The 20,411-nt window shown below is 40.6% G+C and overlaps 1 protein-coding gene across 1 annotated transcript in view; it reads left to right on the forward strand.

Annotated features, from left to right (window-relative positions):
* The first annotated feature begins 4,895 nt into the window (after positions 1 to 4,895).
* SPATA16 (spermatogenesis associated 16) overlaps positions 4,896 to 20,411 on the forward strand; it is a 126,458-nt gene continuing 110,942 nt past the window's right edge. Inside the window, exon 1 of the mRNA XM_032783655.1 lies at positions 4,896 to 5,510. Within this exon, the coding sequence (XP_032639546.1) occupies positions 4,896 to 5,510 (615 nt within the window). The remainder of the gene's footprint in view (positions 5,511 to 20,411) is intronic.

The following is a 20,411-nucleotide window of genomic DNA, read 5'->3' on the forward strand; positions in this document are numbered from 1 at the left end:
TGGAAGTGTTCTTTCTCAAAATTGCCCCTCCCTGCAGAGCCACTACCTCTCAAGATTGCTGAGATCCTCAGGGGTGATAACTTTTGCTGTGGGTTAAAAGTTTTTTTGTGGATGCAGGAAAGGGATCCTTGTCAGTAGCCAGCACAGGGGCATGGAACTCACTGCCAGAAAAGCTAAGGACCTGGCACAACTCTGGCGTTGATAGGCTCCGCATCATACACACATTCATCCACATCCATGTGCACGCACAACTTTTCCTCCACTAAAATTCACTACTCTGCCTGCTCTCGAATGAGGGAAAGAATATCAAAACAACAAGAAAAGAAGCGAATTTTCTAACCAATCCAACTTGCCTCTGGCCAAATGGAGAGAAGCATAAAATCGGGTTTCTGAGTTGACTACTCAGATTATTTACATTTTGTTGGTCACATAAATACTATGGGCAGGTGCATGAAATAAAAATCTTAATATCACTGTTGTGGTTAATAGTGACACTTAAATACTGTCCTCTTTAGAAGCTTGATCCTTCAAGATGCTGGGCGTAAGGCCCTGATCCTGGAAAACATATAAGCATGGTCTTACCTGTAGGAACATGAATAGTCTCATAGTCTTTAATGGGACTACTCACATTCTTAAAGTTAATCACATGTTTAATTAAATTAATAGGCAGCAGGTTTAAAACAAATAAAAAAAAGTTCTTCTTCATGCAGCGCACAGTCAACTTGTGGAACTCCTTACCTGAGGAGGTTGTGAAGGCTAGGACTGTAACACCGTTTAAAAGACAACTGGATAAAGTCATGGTGGTTAAGTCCATAAATGGCTATTAGCCAGGATGGGTAAGGAATGGTGTCCCTAGCCTCTGTTTGTCAGAGGATGGAGATGGACGGGAGGAGAGAGATCACTTGATCATTACCTGTTAGGTTCACTCCCTCTGGGGCACCTGGCATTGGCCACTCTCGGTAGACAGATACTGGGCTAGATGGACCTTTGATCTGACCCGGTACGGCCGTTCTTATGTTCTTAACTGCTTTGCCAGATTGGGGCCAAACTTCTCACCTGCTTGCAGGATCAGGGCCTGGACGACAAAGTGCAATTCATGTATCTGTCAGAGCAGCTGGGCCAAATTCATCTTTGGTGTAATTCTGTTTGAGTCAATGCTGAATTTAGCCCACTGTTTCTGTCTGCAGCTGCAGAAAGATAGCACTGTATCATTTCATGTTTGGAAAAGGTTCTTTGTAATTATAAGGGCTAAAAACTTTTTAGTTTAAATTCTGAAGAAACTAATGGGGTCACCTGAGAAGTGATAGAACTTAACAACAGGTGCCATCTAAAGTCCCAGTATGATTTAGCTGTACATGCTGTTTTCATCTGATGACAGATGATAAGAGGGAGTTGAAGGTAGAACCTAACTAGTTACAGAATAAAAAGATATGAGGAGCAGAACTGGTGCACTGAATGAAGGCTACTAGGTAGGCTACTTTCCCTTAGGAGGGCCTTCTTAACCATTATAAGAGCAGAACAATCAATGAGCTAAAATTAGAAGATTTTAAAGATAACATATGTGACATAAGATTTCTTCAGTAAAAATAAAACATTTTAACATTGAAACTTTTCCATATGAAAGCAGCTGATACTATTACAAAGAAAACCAACAAAAGCTTTGTTGGGATACCTGGCAGTTCTGTGAATTATAGTATGCATGCAAGAAAGAAGTAACTCCAAAATACATGGAAAGCTGTTCTTGGTTGTGCACCACAAATAAGCTCATTCTTGAGAGTCCACTAAGTAAATTTAGAAGAGCTGCCCTCTGGAAACGATGATGAGTTGCACCTCTATGTTCACATTGATTCATGATAAGCATTTTAGATTATTTTTGTTTTTAATACAAACCCTTTCTTTCGACAGTTGCCAAAGTTGTGTTTTAGATTGCTTGCTACTGTAAGGAACCTAGTTTTGCAGTAAACTGTTCCAAAATAAAGAATAGGCATTTTAACAAAAGTCTTTCAGGAAAATACCTATCTGACAAAGATAATGAATTTTTAATAGCTTTTTCCTAAAAGTGTCCTTTATTGAGGCAGTGATTAAAGTGTATCCCTGCTGAGTTGTAATGTGCTTCCATAGTACAACTTAACATCACGTTAATCAACTTGAACACATAAAAATACAATAGAAGGGGAGGCTGGTGGTGTAGAGCTATCTGATACATGGGGGTCATTTCAGACACCATTCAGAGTGGAAAAATCTCTCACCAGTGATTGCAAAAATGAAAGTCTACATTTTTACAAGAAAGGGTCGTTGTCTGCTTTTTTTATTTTTATTTTATTTTTTTGTGCTTAGTTATTTTAAACTTTGCTCATGAGGATGGTTCGTGATGGCACCTATAGCCTGATCCTGCTCCCATCACAGCCACTATGAACACTCCTATTGCACTTGGTTTTTTGAGTTTTCTGGGGACACAGTGGAGTAATTCAGTCATGCTCCATCATATCTCAGTACCGTACGTACAGTAAAATGCTGGACACTTAAGGCAACATTTTCAAGAAAATTTGAGTGACTTAAGAGTCCTAAGTCCCATTTTCAAAAGTGACTTAGGTCTCATTGAAAGTCAGAGCATGCACAGGAATAAAAATTTGAGACAGCTGGAAGGGCACCTTTTGTGCTCCCTCCACTTCCCCGGGGTCAGAATTGCTCTTTCTCCTTCCTCAGCCCCAGGGCCTGAGGAGCTCTGTGATACCCCAAAGTCCTGGGGCTGGAAGAGCTCACTCTCTCACCTCTGTGGCCCCAGGGCCAGAGGAACTTGCCCCCCCCGTGAAAATCAATGGGACTCAAGTTCCTAAATCACTTAGAAGCTTTTGAGAATGTCACCCTTAATCTAAAACTGCAGGCAGCATTGAGTAATCACAATTCCAGGTCATTATGCAGGTTTCTTAAAAAAAAATAAAAATGGTTCATGTTATAAAACAGAAAAAATTGACGCCTATTTCAAGGGTAGCTTCCTTCAGCTGCTTGGGGCTGCCGTTCCAAAAGCTTGGTATAAATATGGTCACTTTGGCATCCAGCTGGGATTGTGCTGAGTGTTTTCAGCTCCAACTCAAGTCAATGGGAGTTGTGGGTGCTCGGTGCATCACAGCAGAGAGCCTTTGAAATCACCTTAAATCAGGCTCTAACATATTGCTTCCCCCATCAATAGTGTTTGTAGAGGACTGAAAATGTGTTTCTGGAGGCAGTTCTTCTAAAGCTGAATTCTCAACCTGGAGGTTGGGAACAGATGTCTGCAGGTTGTGACTATCTTGCTAGCCCAATACTGGGAAATGGGAGAGGGGTCCCAGTTAGATCCTAGCTAGATGAGGAGGCCTAGGGTGATCAGGTGGGTCGCAACATGACAAAGATTTGGAACTCCTGTTTTATGTTGTGACTGACAAAAAACATGGTCTCATGTGGCCTACAATGCCTCCACCTGTTTTCTCTGCTCTCTTTTCCTTTTTCAAATGCACATTGCCCTGAATAGTGAATCTGATGGATCACTGTGCGGTGGTGTCCACAGACATATTTCCGGTGCCTGCAATAAGCCCCATCATACTCAATGGAGACCTTTACCAAGGGTGAAAAAGTTTGCTATGTGTAATATTTTAAAATCTGGTTTTGCCCAAACAAATCATTGAATCTGTTTTGTAACTATCATTCTTACAATCTGTACTTGTATTTAAGCACTTTAAATATGTAGAAGATTGTTTAACTGTAATGCGAGGTTAGAGGCCAAACCTTTCTGCTTAACAAGCTATTCTGAAAGACAGTCGCCATTAAACCTACCACAATTAAGATTCTTATAATAAATTGAAAAATGAAAAAAATTCCTGCTGCCTCCCACACTTCTAGATTGAGTTCAGAAGAGGCAGCTGTGAATGGGGAAAAAAATTGAATCTGAAGTCTATTATGCAAGCTAGCAGTCAGCTTTGTAATACGGTTCAGACCACCTCTCTCTTTCTGAGAAAAGTAACGCAGAGATGAAGATTGAGCCTGATTCTGCATTCTGTTACGCTGGTTTGATGCCTCTTTAACGCCATCAAAATGGAGTATAGAATTGGACCTTTCAGCTTTTATATTTTTTAATAGCAATATGTGCCTCAAATCTCAGGGTAACCTGTGCAGTCTCTATACATGAGATGAGCCTGAACCATCAGCCCAGATGTGAATGATCTCAGACTTGGCTCACATTAGGATCCATCTTGGAAATGTGCAGTTAGGACCCCTCTCTAATGCCCTCTGCCGTCTGATTTTTGTCAAACGTCTCACAGCTCCCATTACCTCAATGCCTGAAAATCAGGCATTGGTTTTCTCTTGAGATGACTTTGGGCAGTCCATGAAAGTGTGCATTGTGGGTCAATCAACCACAGATGATTCCTTCTGAGATGAAGGACCTGACTCTTCCATTCCTGTTGCACCAGAAGCTCCCACTGAAGGAGCTGAGGGCTAAGCCCTAGGACTCTGTATTTACTAATAACAATTTAGGACTAGATTTTGTCACAGAGATACAGCCCAAATTGCAATCTAGTCCTTAGTATTTTTGTTTCCGTGAGCCCTAAATAAGAATCTATGAAAGCTGCAGTTTTTTGCATGTCATCTATGTAAGATACAGAGATGTCACCCTTAAAAAGATACCCTTTGCCAACAGCTGCCAAACAGTATCTGACACCTTCTTTATTGTCATATGCACAGAACAACTATGCAGTCTCTGATAAGCTGTGTGCTAACTGCTGGTGAATGTTGACTGGTAATGGTGCCAGCAGTAGATGTGCTGAATAAAACACTTACTTGCATTGCTTACTTTGCAGCAGTTTAGAATTCTAAACCTTTCCACATTTTCTCATAGGACGTTCTGCTTTCTTCAATGAGTCATGGAGTCAGCAAGCAACACAGGTTTGGGGAACATCATAAACAAGGTGTGCCAAAATGAAACCTCCCCAAAAGCAAATGCTAGTAGGGAGCAAACCGTAGTAGCCAACAAACTGAATGATATTCCGGAAGCATTGCAAGAGGTGAAAAAACACCCCGGGGAAACAGCGGTAGAAAATGTAATGGAGAGAATAAAAATGGCAAAGAACGGCAAGGAAAAACAAAGTCATGATTTAGACAGAGCAGGATTTAAACGGAAATTAGAGAATGAAGAAAAGCCAGCTGTAAAAAAAGAGGCAAGAATGTTAGAGCTTGATAATCAGTTAGCCACAATGCCTCTGCCTCATATTCCTCTGAAAAGTCTAATGGATGTGGAAATAAAGTTGGTCTACATTGATGAGGAGGATATTACATATGAGTTCGTTGGGTCCATGGCGTCTACCAGCACACAATCCACGTGTCGAGATGTTGAAATAGTAGACTTTCTGAGTGCACCTAATTTCAGCTTTCTGCCACAGATTGACAAATGGCTTCAGGTAGCCTTAAAAGATGCCAGCACTTGCTATAGACAAAAGAAGTATGCAATAGCAGCAGGGCAGTTCAGAACAGCACTTGAGGTATGAGATTAAAGTAGTATAGATTAATGGCAGAAAACTATGAAATGCAAGGCTATGATTGCGCTGAATGGTTCTGACAACATCATAATGAGCAATGGTCACAAAAGTATACTTATGGTCTCATCAGAATCTTGCAACGTGATTTCAGGCCAAATCTGCAAACTAAGGGATATACATAAATCCTGGGGTTTGTGGGGCATTATAATAAACACAACAAAGCTCAAGTGATTTGTGGTGTTAACTGAACCCTAATGTACTGTAATATACTGTATGAGGGGGAAAATTTGACTGCTAGGATAAATGCATTGTTGCTCTACAGAGCGCAAGGATGGATCAGTGGTTAGTGCATGAGCCACTCCAAAGACTCGGGTTCAATTTCTTACTTTGCCACAATGTGGCCTTGAGCAAGTCATTGTCTCTCTCTCTGTTTCCATTCCCCATCTGTACAAAGGGGATAAATAGTACGTCCATACTTCATAAGGGTGTTTGTGAGGATAAACACATTAAAGCTCATAAGGTACTCAGATACTGCAGTAATAGGGATCCTATGAGTACCTAGGATCAATGTTTCTCCTTGTTCATTGCCATTACGATCCATCTTTAACTCCAACTTTTTCCTGTCGCCTTATGAACAGATCTTTGTTGGGCTTATGATTATTATTATTAGAGCTATGCAAACAATAGTTATTTTGATTCAGTGGCCAAATCGAAGAAAAAAATAATTATGGGTCAAACTAGACACTTTTTCATTTTTTAACTTAAAATTGAAGCAAATTCCAAAACAAAAAGTCCTTTAAAATCAAAACACTTTCTTTTGAGAATGTCGACACAAAATGTTTTCATTTTGGGGGAGGAGGAGGGAACTTTTTCTTTGTTTTTCAAGCAAAACAATTCAGTGACTTTGACACAAATCTGTGAAATGTTTCAGTTGACCTGAATCTGCATGTAAGGCTTTAGCTGAAAAAATTCACCCAGCTCTAACTGTTATGTCCTTCTTGTGAGGGAATGTGACATCAGAGGTAAATAAACCAATTATAATTTTCTACTTTCTCCCTTAATACATTTGCATCTTATTAGTTAAAACATATCATAATATTTTTAATGAAAAATAAAATCTTTGGATACATATCTGGAAAAAAATTTTTTGATTCATATTCCATTCACTGTAACTGGATCAGAACTACAGAAGCAAAGTGAACCTGGATGATCTGAAACCCCACACCTCTTATGCTCCCATTTATTGTATACTAAAGTTTTCATGTTCATCTGAATCCCTGTTTATCTAAATTACTTTAATGTATCCCATTGTGATATTAGATGATTCACTGCCATTTGTTGCACATAGAAATGTATACAGACAGAAAACTGAGGGCTGATGGACCACAGTGAGTGAGAAGAAAATAATTCTATGTTCCCTTATAACATCCAGGACAATGGGTACAGGTCTGCCTACCAGTAGATGGAGATAGGAATAAAGCAACATTTTTGTCACTTGTCCAATAAAAGGAAAGGATCCTGCCCAGCTGTTTTCCTCTTCCAGCAGATATGCCTATAAATAGTTCTTTCAGTGGCTAGGCAACAGCAGAATTTAGTGATTTATTACTTTTAATTTGATGATTTCCACCCCATTCCTCCAGTCACTTAAATTCTGCTAGGAGTAGACAGGCTGTAGAGTGCTTTGCAGGGAAGACTGAGTTTGTGTGAAGTTGTGGTTTGCTCTTGTATTCCTTAGAGCACTCTATGTAACCCCTGGCTGTTATGTGTGGTCCTTTTTCTCCTAATTATCAGGAATCAATCTGCTAGACAGCAGTCCTCTGTGGATATAACCCAATTTTTCTCACCAACTAAGAGACCAGAGCTTCAGCTTCAGTGATGATTGCAAAATCTCGGCTGCTCCAGACACAAAAGAAATAAGATCTTGGCTAAGATTTCCAAAACCGAGAGATGATTTTGAGTGACTATTCTTAGTGGCCCAAGCACCTTAAAGGAATCTAATCTTCAGAGGGCGGGTGCTCTGCACTTTCTGAAAAATCAGGCTCCCAAAATTAAAGTTCCCAAAATCCCTAGTCAGTCTGAAAATCTTGGCCAAGTTTGTGAGTGAGGTACCATAGTTTCACCAGTGCTATAATAACTTCCTAGATGAATGGAATAAAAGGAGGAATTCCCATGGCTTTAATAAGAATACAGTGAATTCTATTGGAAGAGAAGGAAGAGAAAAATCGTGGCATCTTTAGGAAGTCACAGCATTGCAAAGTTATGCCCAGATTTCTTTGGTGCTGCCAGTCTCAGTTAATTATATTGGAAATCCCTTGTGTTATAACCATGTAATTCAAACTGTGCCAGTAGAAGTCATGGTTCATAATAATCACATAATGGGCAAGGAATTAGACGTAATCAGATTTTAGTTTGCCTGTCGTGTTTCCATAATGCTGCTATAAAACTGACATAATCACAAAAAAGCACCAGTTTTTTTAATATCTTTATCAGATTGATGTGCAATCTCTCTCTCTTGCTCTTGCTCTCTCCTCTTTTAAACAATGAAAGATAACAGAAATTGGATTACAATTGCCGGGAACAGGCTATGATAAACTGTTTGCTTGTGTGCAGAATCAACCTTAATGATGGCATCAATCTCTCTTAATCATTAGTGATTAGCCTGTTACACTTGTGCCACGCTGCAGCCAAAGACTGCATCAAAAGAAGTGATATTACAGCATTTTGAAGTTCATATAGTTGCCCTATAAAGCTTGAGTGATGGATAAGGCAACAGCCCAAGTTAGTCTTGCCTTGTTTCCCAATAAGTATTGCAAAATCTCACCTGTAAAGGGCTATTAAGAATTTGGAAGCTGGAAGTTTTACCTAGCCTGATGTTAGGCTCCTAAATCATATTTAGAGTCTAAATAAATGACCTGATTTTTAGAAGTGCCAAGCATCTGGCAGCCGCTACCTCTCCTCCACTATCCCCCTTAACTTCACTGAGCCATCATCTTGGCCATTATCTTTATCAAAAAGTATATAGATTTCTATTTTGGCTTTATGAAGGAGGACAGGAAAATGTTGATTCTACACAGAAAACATTAAAAAATCAAATTATTTTGAGGGTGATGCTTATTGACATCTGGCCTAGCTTTCTGGTTTCTAAGGACTAATCTCAGAGGGACTGATATTTAGACTCTTATTTTAGACACTTTATTGAGCAAATCAAGGTGACTGGAAGTTGTAGTTATTTAACTCATCTCTTCCTGCAAATGTCCACAAAATTTCTCCATGCTTTATAATTATGTGCAAAAACATAAGTGTATCAGAATAGCCATACTGGGCCAGACCAATGGTCCATCTAGCCCAGTATCCTGTCTTCAACAGTGACCAATGCCAGATGCTTCTGAGGGAATGAACAAAACAGGGCTATTATCATATGATCCATTCCCTGTTGTCCTGCCCTAGCATCCAGCAGTCAGAGACACAAAAAGTATGAGCTTACATCCCTGACAGTCTTGGCTAGTAGCTATTGAGAGACCTAATCTCCATAAATGTATGTAATTCTTTTTTTGAACCCCATTATAGTTTTGGCCTTCATAACATCCTTTGGCAATGAGTTTCACAAGTTGACTGTGCGTTGTGTGAAGAAGTGCTTCTTTCTGTTTGTTTTAAATCTGCTCCCTATTAATTTAATTGGTTGACCCCTGCTTCCTGTGTGTATGACTAAATAACCCTTCCTTATTTACTTTTTCCACACCATTCGTGATTTTAGAGACCTCTATCATATCCCCCCTTAATTGTCTCTTTTTCAAGCTGAACAGTCCCAGTCTTTTTAGTCATATGGAAGCTGTTTCATACTCTTAATCATTTTTGTTGTCCTTTTCTGTACATTTTCCATGTCTAAAAGGTCTTTTCTGAGATGGGGTTACAAGAACTATACCGTAGATTTATATGGTGGCATTATGATATTTACTATTTTATTATCTATACCTTTCCTAATGGGTGCTAACATTCAGTTAGCTTTCTTGACTGCTGCTGCACATTGAGCAGATGTTTTCAGAGAACTACCCACATTGACTCTGTGATGGGGCACCTGCCCCACACTGGGGTCTAAGGAGTTAATAGAGCCGAGGGAGGCTGCTCAGGAGGCAGCCAATCAGTGAAGGGCTGAGGGGAGCAGCCAGTTACGGCCTGGCAGGCCCTTATAGGAACAGCTGCAGGGCAGAGCAGCTTCAGTTACTCCCTGGGGCTTGAAGAGGGAGACAGACTGGCTGCCTTGCAGGCTGAAGGCAGCAAGCACCCTGGACAAAGCAGTGCTAGAGGCAGAGACCCGGCAAGCAGCTAAACACAGCTTCTGGTGGTCCGCAGGGATCTGCAGGCTAAGTCCCAGAGGGAGGGCAAAGAGGGTGCTGGGACTACAGGGAAGTGGCCCAGGGAAATCTACCAAGGAGTCAGAGGGGGCACAGCAAGCAGCAGCCTTCTACAGGGTGCCACCCCCACTCGCCACTGGGAAATGGCGAGACTGCAGTCTCCACTGAGAAAAGTGGTTGGACAGGGATTGCAGAGACAGCCCCCAGAAGAGGGGAGCACAGTGTGTGGCATAGCCGGAGGGTTGCATCACTGAAGAGGACACTGCGGTCCTTAGAGAGATGTAGGTCCAGGAGCAGAAGAAGTGACAGCACCACCAGAACAGGGCACACTGGCTGCTAGAGGTAATTCCTGTATCAGCCATGAGGAGGTGAGTCATACCCAGTTACAGACTCCAAGATGTCTTCTTGAGTGGCAACAGGGTCTAAATTATCTATCTCATTTTGTATGTATAGTTCAGATTATGTTTTCCAATATGCATTACTTTGTATTTATGAACATTACATAAGAATGACCATTCTGGGTCAAGAATGGTCATTCTGGGTTAGACCAATGGTCCATCTAACCCTGTATCCTGTCTTCCAACAGTGGCCAGTGCCAGGTGCTTCAGAGGGGATGAACATAGCAGATAATCATCAAGTGATTCATCCCCCATTGCCCGTTACCAGCTTCTGGCAACAGAAGCTAGGGACACTTCAGAGCATGATTTTGCATCCCTGACCATCCTGGCTAATAGCCATTGATGGACCTACCCTCCATGAATTTATCCAGATCTTTTTTGAATCCTGTTTTAATCTTGGCCTTAACAATATCCTCTGTTAAGGAGTTCTACAGGCTGACTGTGTGTTTTGTGAAGAAATACTTCCTTTTGTTTGTTTTAAACCTGCTGCCTATTAATTTCATTTGGTGACCGCTAGTTCTTGTATTATGAGAAGGAATAAATAACACTGCCTTATTTACTTTCTCCATTATTTTATAGACCTTGTCATATCTCTCCTTAGTTGTCTCTTTTACAATCTGAAAAGTCCTAGTCCTAATAATCTCTCCTCACATGGAAGCTGTTCCATACCCCTAATAATTTTTGTTGCCTTTTGAATTCCAACTGCCATTTTTTCATCAGTCACCCAGTTATGCAAGATCCCATTGTAACTCTTCACAGTCTGCTTTGGACTTAACTATTTTGCATAATTTTGTATCATCTATAAATTTGCCATCTCACTGTTTACCCGTTTTTCCAGTTCATTTATCAATATATTGAACAGCGCTGGTCCCAGTACAGATCCCTGTGGAACTCCACTACTTACTTCTCTCTATTCTGAAAACTGACCATATATTTCTACTCTTTGTTTCCTGTCTTTTAACCAGTTACCAATCCATGAGAGGACCTTCGCTCTTATCCTACGACAGCTTTCTTTGATTAAGAGCCTTTGGTGAGGGACCTTGTCAAAGGCTTTCTGAAAGTCCAAGTACACTATATCCACTCATCAACCTTGTTCACAAGTTTGTTGACCGCCCCCTGTTAAAAAATTCTAATAGAGTGGTGAGGCATAATAGAGTGGTGAGGCATGGATTCTTCCACAACAAATTGTGTTCATCTGTGTGTCTGGTTATTCTGTTCTTCACTATAGTTTCAACCAGTTTGCCTCGTACTGAAGTTAGACTTACTGGCCTGTAATTGCCAGAATCATATCTGGAGCTTTTTTTTGAAAAAATGATATCACATTAGCTATGCTCCAGTCATCTGGTACAAAAGCTGATTTAAGTGATAGGTTACGTACCACAGTTAGTAGTTCTGCAATTTCACATTTGAGTTCCTTCAGAACTCTTGGGTGAATACCATCTGGTCCCGGTGATTTATTACTATTTAATTTATCAATTTGTTCCAAAACCACCTCTACTGACACCTGAATCCAGGACACTTACTCAGATTTGTCATCTGAAAAACTGACTCAGGTGTGGGAATCTCTCTTCCATCCTCGGCAGTGAAGAATGCAAAGAATTCATTTACCTTCTCTGGAATGGCCTTGTCTTCCTTGAGTGCTGCTTTAGCACCTCGACTGTCCAGTGGCCCCACTGATTGCTTAGCAGGCTTCCTGCTTGTGATGTACTTCAAAAAAATTGCCGTTAGTTTTTGTGTCTTTTGCTCGTTACTCTTCAGATTCTTTTTTGGCCTGCCTAATTATAGTTTTACACTTGACTGCCAATAAGTTAATGAACAGTATGGTTAAGAGTTTTCATGGGCCAGGAAATTCAAACCTATGGTTCCCAAAGCAATTGTCAGTAAGACACTTGGCACCTCAAGTGAGTCTTCAATGCAAAACAATAACAGATACCATTCAGATTTAAGGAAAGAAATTATTGTTTTATCCTGACATATCATTTGTTTATTTTGAGTCTGAGGCACCGATCCAGAAAAAGCATATGCCAAGCTTTAAGTGCATGAGCAGTTCCATTGGAGTCAAGTGCTACCATAACACAAACAATCAATAACAATAATATCAGTTATTTTCTTAAAATATGCCTTGCACACCTACCTACAGCATCAACACTTTTCTGTCCCTGTTTTAGAGGTGCCTGCACTAGTGACACTATCCTTGTATTTCTCAGAGTACATCCTATGTACTAACCTGATAATACATTTGCACATGTAAATGTTGATTTTGAAAGTCTGACTCTAAAGATGTCACATTTCATTAATCAAGGGAAAATATTTGGAGAAGAGGAAAATTGAATTTCTTGTCTCATTCAGAGACTCTTGTATTAGACAGCATGCTATTGATCACCACAGACACAATAAAAGTGCTGTTATCAAAAGAAGAATAAGTTGCTTTTTACCATTTCTTTACTGTTTATCAGCCATTAAAATAATCAGACAGGATTTTTTGCTGCATTACACTTGATCTGGGGTAGGACAAAATAATGTTTCCTTGGAGATGTCTCATCAATGGAGCTTAAGAACTAAGTGGTTTCTGCCACTAGCAAGGAGAACACCTGAAGAAATTGATGTACTGTCCCTGTATCTTGGCAATATGGTATGTGGAGAGGAAAGCGCTATAAATTCACCTTAGTTTTTGGCCTCCATCTGTTGGAACAGAAGGAAACATCTGAATTGCTATGATGGGATATAAGAAATAACTCTTCCACTTTATCAGATGTAACACCGACAGACCTCCATTGCTGGCGGGCGGGATTGAACCTGGAACTTCTGGAACTTAGTGCGTGAGCCTCTACCACATGAGCTAAAATCTCACGCTCTCACTTGCTCTCTCTCTCGTCACCACTAGATGGTACAGAATACCACACCTAGGAGGAGTGTGGGTTACAAAAGCTCTACAAAACTCAGACTTACATATGTCAAAAAATATCATTGTAGCCATTTGTTAATAACTTAGCTAGCAAGAAACATGGTGCCTTGGGGGGGTGGGCGGAGAGAGGGTCAAAAGATCTGATCTTAAATTAATCTTCCCAGCATTAGAAAGTGTAAAAATACTTCATAAACTTCATGCTGTGTCATACATCTTTTAAAACTTTAAATTTTGCACTCTGTTGTCCTGAAAATGTTTCTCCCAGTCATTAAACCAAGAAATGAAGGAAGTTAACAATGCTCTGTTACTTAAGAGCATAGAAAGAATCCCATAGTATTGCAGTATATACTATATCCAGAGCTGAGTGTGTCTCTGGGATATGAAATTCATCCCATGAGCAAGGTGAAGACCTCAAATAAAGTGTGATTAATTCACAAGAGTTCCATCGTGGTCTTTTTCATGAGCTGGATTATTTCAATATTCCACAGATGGCTGTTATGGACTCTGCGTCTGTGATACTGATTCAAGCATTAGTGTCTTTTTTTTTTTAAGCGCACTTTCTCATTTTAAATTAACCCTCTGTGTGACTTGCTGTTGCCTTGTGAAACAAGCTATTGGCAGGGACACTATCTCCACCTTCTCAACAATACCATCTTTGAAGGCCAGACATTTGGGGAGAGAAAATTAAGGTGGTAGGGTACGGTGGACATAATTACAGTTAGGCAATCAGATCCAACATAGCCTTCCATCATGTGGCTTATTACATACCTTCTATGCAAATGAGGCACAAAGCAAAGATGAGTAATTCCCAAGCAGCTGCAACACTTACACACAAAATAGAAGGTTAATCTGAAACAGCATGGTCAGATAGTGCCTGCTAAGCACATCTGCCCTGCATGGAGACAATGTAGACCCCTTTGCTGCAGTGGGCACTTTGGGAGGCGTTGAGCACAGTGTCTGCTAGAGCTCTTAGGGCGTGCAGCCACTGCACCATGCTTGGAGATATATAGGATAGATTCTTTTCTGCAGCCAGTAAACTCTTACTAGCTGCTCTGAGGGATAGGGGGCAGCCATTTACTGCCTTCTCCATGTTCCTTCATGTGCCTTTTGGCATGGCTTGTGTCCCAGGAAGTACAAGTGAACACCATCAGCTCTGGACTAAACAAAGACTGTGAATGGCTTGCCAATTACAGAACCAGTTTCTCCTCCCTTGGTTTTCACACCTCTACTGCTAGAACAGGGCCCCATCCTCCCTGATTGAACTAACCTTGTTATCTCTAGCTTGCTTGCTAGCATATATATACCTACCCCTGGAAATTTCCACTACCTGCATCTGACGAAGTGGGTATTCACCCACGAAAGCTCACGCTCCAAAACTTCTGTTAGTCTATAAGGTGCCACAGGATTCTCTGCTGCTTTTACAGATCCAGACTAACACGGCTACCCCTCTGATACTATCTGTACTGTATTGCTTTTCAGAGTTGAATCAGACCCTTAAGTTATTTAATTATCATCATCATTAAGGCACCCAGTATCCAAGGATCAAGGCCCCATTGCTGCAGAGACAAAGATAGCCCTTGCCTCCAGAGTTCTTAGACTCAAGTTGCTGAGCTTATACTCCAGTAGTAAAGTTTTTATCCTCTAGTAACAAAGCTGTTCCTTAAATGTATGTGTTGAATTTAACTTTCTTGAAGAAAAGCCTCATAATCAGCAGTTTTTCTCTCCCTATAGTACAATAATTATATTTTTAGACCTCAAAGCCAAGACATTGATTTTTTCCCCATTGCTACTTATTGTCTTTTATTGCTCTAGAAGATTTTAGATCAGGGATGTGAAATTTACAGATGGATCAAATCTGGTTTGTGGAATGGAGTGAGATTCTGTTATAATGATCCATTTGGGCACAAACCTCACCTTTTCATCACTGAATTTGAATCTTTCTGTCTTCTAGGCATTTCTAGAGTGCCTATCACCATGGTAGAGCTAAAATCTGCACAGCTATTTGTCCACACGGGATCTGTCTCACTCTGCCCTACTCCTTGTTTGAGCTGATATTACTTACTTGGCTTACACAATGCTTTTTCTCAAAGAATGCTATGTGTGAATCCATAAAAGAATGTGTTTCCCCCATCAGACTTGTGCAGAAGCCAAATCTCTATTACAGAAGGGTCAGAGCATATTTTGATATCCTTTCAGGGCCAAAGCAGATCAGTTATTTTATAATTAGTTCTAATTGGCATCTTGACATGCTATTAAATTATTTACCTGCAGGTGATGGGCATTCAAAAGCACAAAATATTTTCCTATTTCCTTGGAAACATTAATAAACAAAATAATAATAACTGTAAAAAAAAAAAGTCATCCTTACCTGTCACTTACAGCTGAAACTCTCATTGCTCTGTATGGGTGACAGGTAAATGTATCACTACCAGTGAGAAACTAAGATGTGGTCCATATAGTGGACCCTCAGTAGGCATCATACAGAAAAGGAAGGATGGTCCAGTGGTAAGGGTATTTGTCGGAGAGATGGTTTCAATTTCTTGTTGACACAAGCTTCCTGTGTGAACCTGGGCAAGTCTCTAAAAGTTACTGGACCTCCTGGAAACCAAAATGGGGTGCTTGTTCTTCCCTACCTCACAGGAGTGCTGTGAGGATGAATATATTAAAGCTTCTGAGGTGCTCAGATCCTATAGTAATGGCAGACAGAGAAGTACCATAGCCAATTTGATAGCAGGTGGTTGTGTTTGAATAGAACAGCTTAGAGATCTTGCATGCTGGGGAGCTTCTTTCCTACTTAGTATGCTGGAACCATCTCTAGACTTTCCTGAATATTGCCCAGAAATGCAGTGGGTGGATCCAACAATAAGGAGGCCCCAGATATGGCTTGTGACTAATATATTTTAACTAATATTTTTTTACCTGTATTTATGAGCCATGCAACCCACTTCTGAGCGTGTTTTCGATAAGTTCAAAACCATCAATTAATAGTGATTCACCAACAGTTACGAACTGGCAGGCAATTGCTAGATTAGTCACTAGATTGCTAGATTTTGCCTCAATAATGTGAAAGGAACCCCAAACCACCAACTCCACCCAATTCTATAGGCCTGAGTTACTTTTTGCCTAAGCCACTGCACAAAGGCCAGGGTCAAAGTGTGAGTCTTGCACTATGTTAGGTACTTTTATGGCCCTATCAACATAGTATCTGAGCACCTCACAGACACTAAGGCAAGTACTTTCACTGTATCCCCATGAGACAGGGAAGTGTAATTGTCCCTACAGTTACAGATGAGGATGTGAAGAGCGAAATTAAGTGACTTGCTCAGGTTCACACAGGAAGTCGTTGACACAGCCAGGAGATGAAGCCAGCTCTGCTTTGGCTCAGTTCAGTGCCGTAAGCATGACTCCATGCTTTTTCCTAGAATCAAGGCACTTCCACAGAAAAGCTCCCTGTCAGCAGTGTCTGGGAATTTACATGTTGGGACAATTAATTAGAGCACCTGGGCTGGTGGCCACTGTCTGGAAGGTGCATAATAGGATTACACAGGGCACGAGGATTATTATTTAATTTGTGACTGTGGCATTTCATTGATTGAAAACATGGTGACGTTTGGCTTAATTTGTAGGGAGAACTATCTGGGCAAGTACAGAGTAAGTCCAAACATCAACAGCGGAGATTAAATAGCACAGGCAGGTGGTGGTAACGGTGGGGGTGTTATGTTATAGTATTTTTTACCTGAAGAGTCTTTAAATCAAATTGCTGCACACTTATACAGACTCCTCTGAGAAGAGAGCTGAAGATGCAGGCTGAAGTGGGCACTCTGCGTTGGTAAGTGTTCATGGACTGATTGGAAGGTAACGTTATCTGTGAGGACAGGTTGGAGAAAATGTGTTATTAAAGTACTTTATTTCCATTTAGAGATTCACACCAGCACACAGAGACAACAGACAGTGACAGCTCTTACCAGACCCATTTGTTATTTTACACTCTCAAAGGCTGAACAGGAGTAGGATGAATATACGTGCTGAAAAGCTGTATACCTGTGAAGCAGACAATGAAAGGTGTAGGTGGATGTAGAGGGGTTCTGGGTGCTTTGGGGGAGGGCTTTGGTTTTGCTTGTTGATAATGCAAGTGAGATTGCCAGGTTTCTAATACTTTGTGCCGACAGCAGCATTCAGAGCAAGACTCTCTTTGGAGTTTACCCCACCACACACATTACTGGAATTGTGAAAGCAAGGGAGGCTATGCTGATACTGCTTGAAAATAACTTCCACAAACGGTTGCTTTTCACCAATTCTGGTGAGTTGGCCAACCAAGTGAAACAATTATTTCTGTTTCTCACTGATGTTGCCTTAAGACTTGGCTTGGTGCACTGAGATGTGTGAACATTTGTATATACTGGTAGAGTTAATGCCATTGGGTCTTTGGGTGGGATTTGAATGAAGAGAAGGTGGGGAATGATGTAGTGAGACTGGGAGTTGGCTGAGGGCAGGATGGTCATATTAACAGGAAAGGAACATAAATTGAGTGGCAGCATTTGGGTGGACTGACTGTATCCAAAAACCAGAAGAAAGGAGGCTGCAGGAATCAAGAGAGGATAGAGAAAAGCTGAAGAGGACCCCTTGGTTACAAGCCTGATTAACAGGATAATGGCGTAGCCAGAAGTAACAGAGAACAGGTGCCGAAATTTGCATTTCCTTGCACTAGTAGAGTGAATCTGTCCCTTTTCTGGGCTAACATATTAACATCTCATGCTGTGGATGTGTGATACTAGATATGGTAGATCAGAAAGTGCCATGAGACATTTGCAAGACAAGATGCTCTATAAATAAGATTTGATTGTATTGCTCAGACCATAATAGCTCCTCTGGAACAACCACGGTATATGGATTCAATAATATATGTTTAATTGCAGAGTTGTGGGTGTTTGCTTCCCTGACCACACCTTTCACCTTAGCAATATTTACATCTGGAGCATATTGTGAAATAATGATTCCTAATGAGGGCCACAGGTTTATAGTACGGCACACAGGTTAATATGATGGTGGATTCATTTTTGTAAAATGGATGACATTTTCTGAAAACTTAGTGTCCTGATTTAACACATCTGATGTACATAATTTATGATAACAGCACCAGCTGCGTGTTACAAGTAGGGTAGAACTTTGGACTGAAATTAGGAGACTAGACGGGCATGACTAAGGGGTGGGACTGCTGCAGGCACTGTATGCTTAGCTATTGCAGATGAGAATACTTCATCTCAAGTTTATATATATATCTATAATATAGTGTAGCGAACAACCACTGTCTTTTAACAGCCAACTAGAAATGAACACAAACTGAAATGTGAGATCTAAGCGTCCCCTGAGTTTTGTGGGCATTTGAAATCTGAATTTTGCAAATGGCCCCCATCTCCATAGGGGCTGAACAAAAGACCCACATTCACATACCTTCAAATTTTGGGGAGCTGGAAATCTGGAGCTGGATTTGATTTTTTTACTTTCAGGCCCACCCTGCAACCAATCCAATCACATACTCTTAATTGTTGAAGTGAGACACACTAAAAGTTGTTTTAGACTCTGGCTGAGAAAAGCACTTACACATGTGGTTCAGGGCCCTTCCTGAATACTGATGCTTTCCTGAATGGGGGCCTTAAGTATAAGAGAGAATCTTCCAGAGTTCTGCATCTCACAGGTGCACCTAGCTCACTGCCAGCACTATCTAAATAATAGACAATCATATCTCCATCTATACACTATACAAAACATTCATGGCAGAACAGCTTGTGAAAAGCCTGGTGAATTTAGCTCTTCTTGTGTTACAGCTGCATATGGGTTTAATAATGAATTAAAATGATATGACCCTTTCAATTCATTGTGCAGAAAGTTATTTACACAAATATCATTAACAATAAAGGCAGAGTTTTTGCATAGATTTCCTGCTCAGTTGACCTAAGCTATGACCCAAGATGCCAATCTAATGTTGAACTGAAGAAGGAAAATTGGGCTTTGACCAATGATATCACTAAGAGCCAGTCCTTTCCTCTTTTTTTTTCCCCCCATCCACACTGATAGTTACAGGTTATACTATGCCACTGTTAACTAATTCTTTATTATGCTGATGTCCTATCATTTTGCTTGGAAAGTGAGGCTGAATAGAATATACTAATAGGTTTCAGAGACTGTATTTATTTATTCATTTGTTTGTTTAATTATTTGGAAAAAGATATTTACTTTATATGAAGGTTGTGGTGGTCAAGCCATAAACACCAGTGGGTGCTGCCAAGTTTTGAAAGCTATTTCTGGAAGTAGCCTTCTGTAAGACGCAGTTCCTGGGACGAAATTGCAGTGTTAGAACTGTTGGCTGATGGACATGCAGTATGATTCGGTGTTATTGTAGGCCTGTTGGTCCCAGGATATCAGAGAGACAAGGTGGGCAAGGTAATATCTTTTATTGAACCAACTTCTGTTGGGGAGGAAGGTGATGTTTCAAGCTTACGCAGAACTCTCCTCCAACCAGCGGACAAAATTCGGTGATGAATCCTGGTCACAAGCCATGAGGCATGTTGCACATACACTAAGAAGTAATTCTCATCCTCAAAGGAAACCTGAACAACACTTTCAAAAGACGAGCCTGGGAACTTAAATTCATGACCCTGCTGGACACTAAAAATCATGGACTAGTGGTTTTATTATGTCGGTGTAGCAGGAGAGTTAAATCAGTTGGAAGAGCACTGCAGTGTGTACACTCCACTGTTTGGTCAACGAAAGCTACCTTTTGTTGACAAAACTGTGTAGTGTAAACAAGTCCTTAGTTTCCCTCATGAAGAAGAGCTCTGTGTAAGCTTGACAGCTTGTCTCGCTCACCAACAGAAGTTGGTCCAATAAAGATATTTACCTCACTCACCTTGTCTCTCCTGCAATATGATAGCACTCCTGAACACAGTACTTAGTGATGATAGTCTTGTGGTTAAGGCATTGGATTAGGATTTAGGAAATCGCAGTTCAATTTCTTCCTGTCACAAACTTCTTCTGTGACCTTGGCCAAATCTCTTTATTTGCATTCTTGTAGCAGCTAGGGGCATCGGTCAATATGTGCTAGCCTCTATACATCCAATACATACAGTAAGAGACAGTCTTTGCACTGAAGAGTATATAATGTAATTAATCTCGGTCTGTTTCCCAGCTCTAAAATAGAGATACTTCCTTTCTCTCACCCTTTATCTTCTCCATTTACATAGTAAACTCT

Source organism: Chelonoidis abingdonii, chromosome 8 (genome assembly GCF_003597395.2).
Source record: "Chelonoidis abingdonii isolate Lonesome George chromosome 8, CheloAbing_2.0, whole genome shotgun sequence".
Lineage (NCBI taxonomy): Eukaryota > Metazoa > Chordata > Testudines > Testudinidae > Chelonoidis > Chelonoidis abingdonii.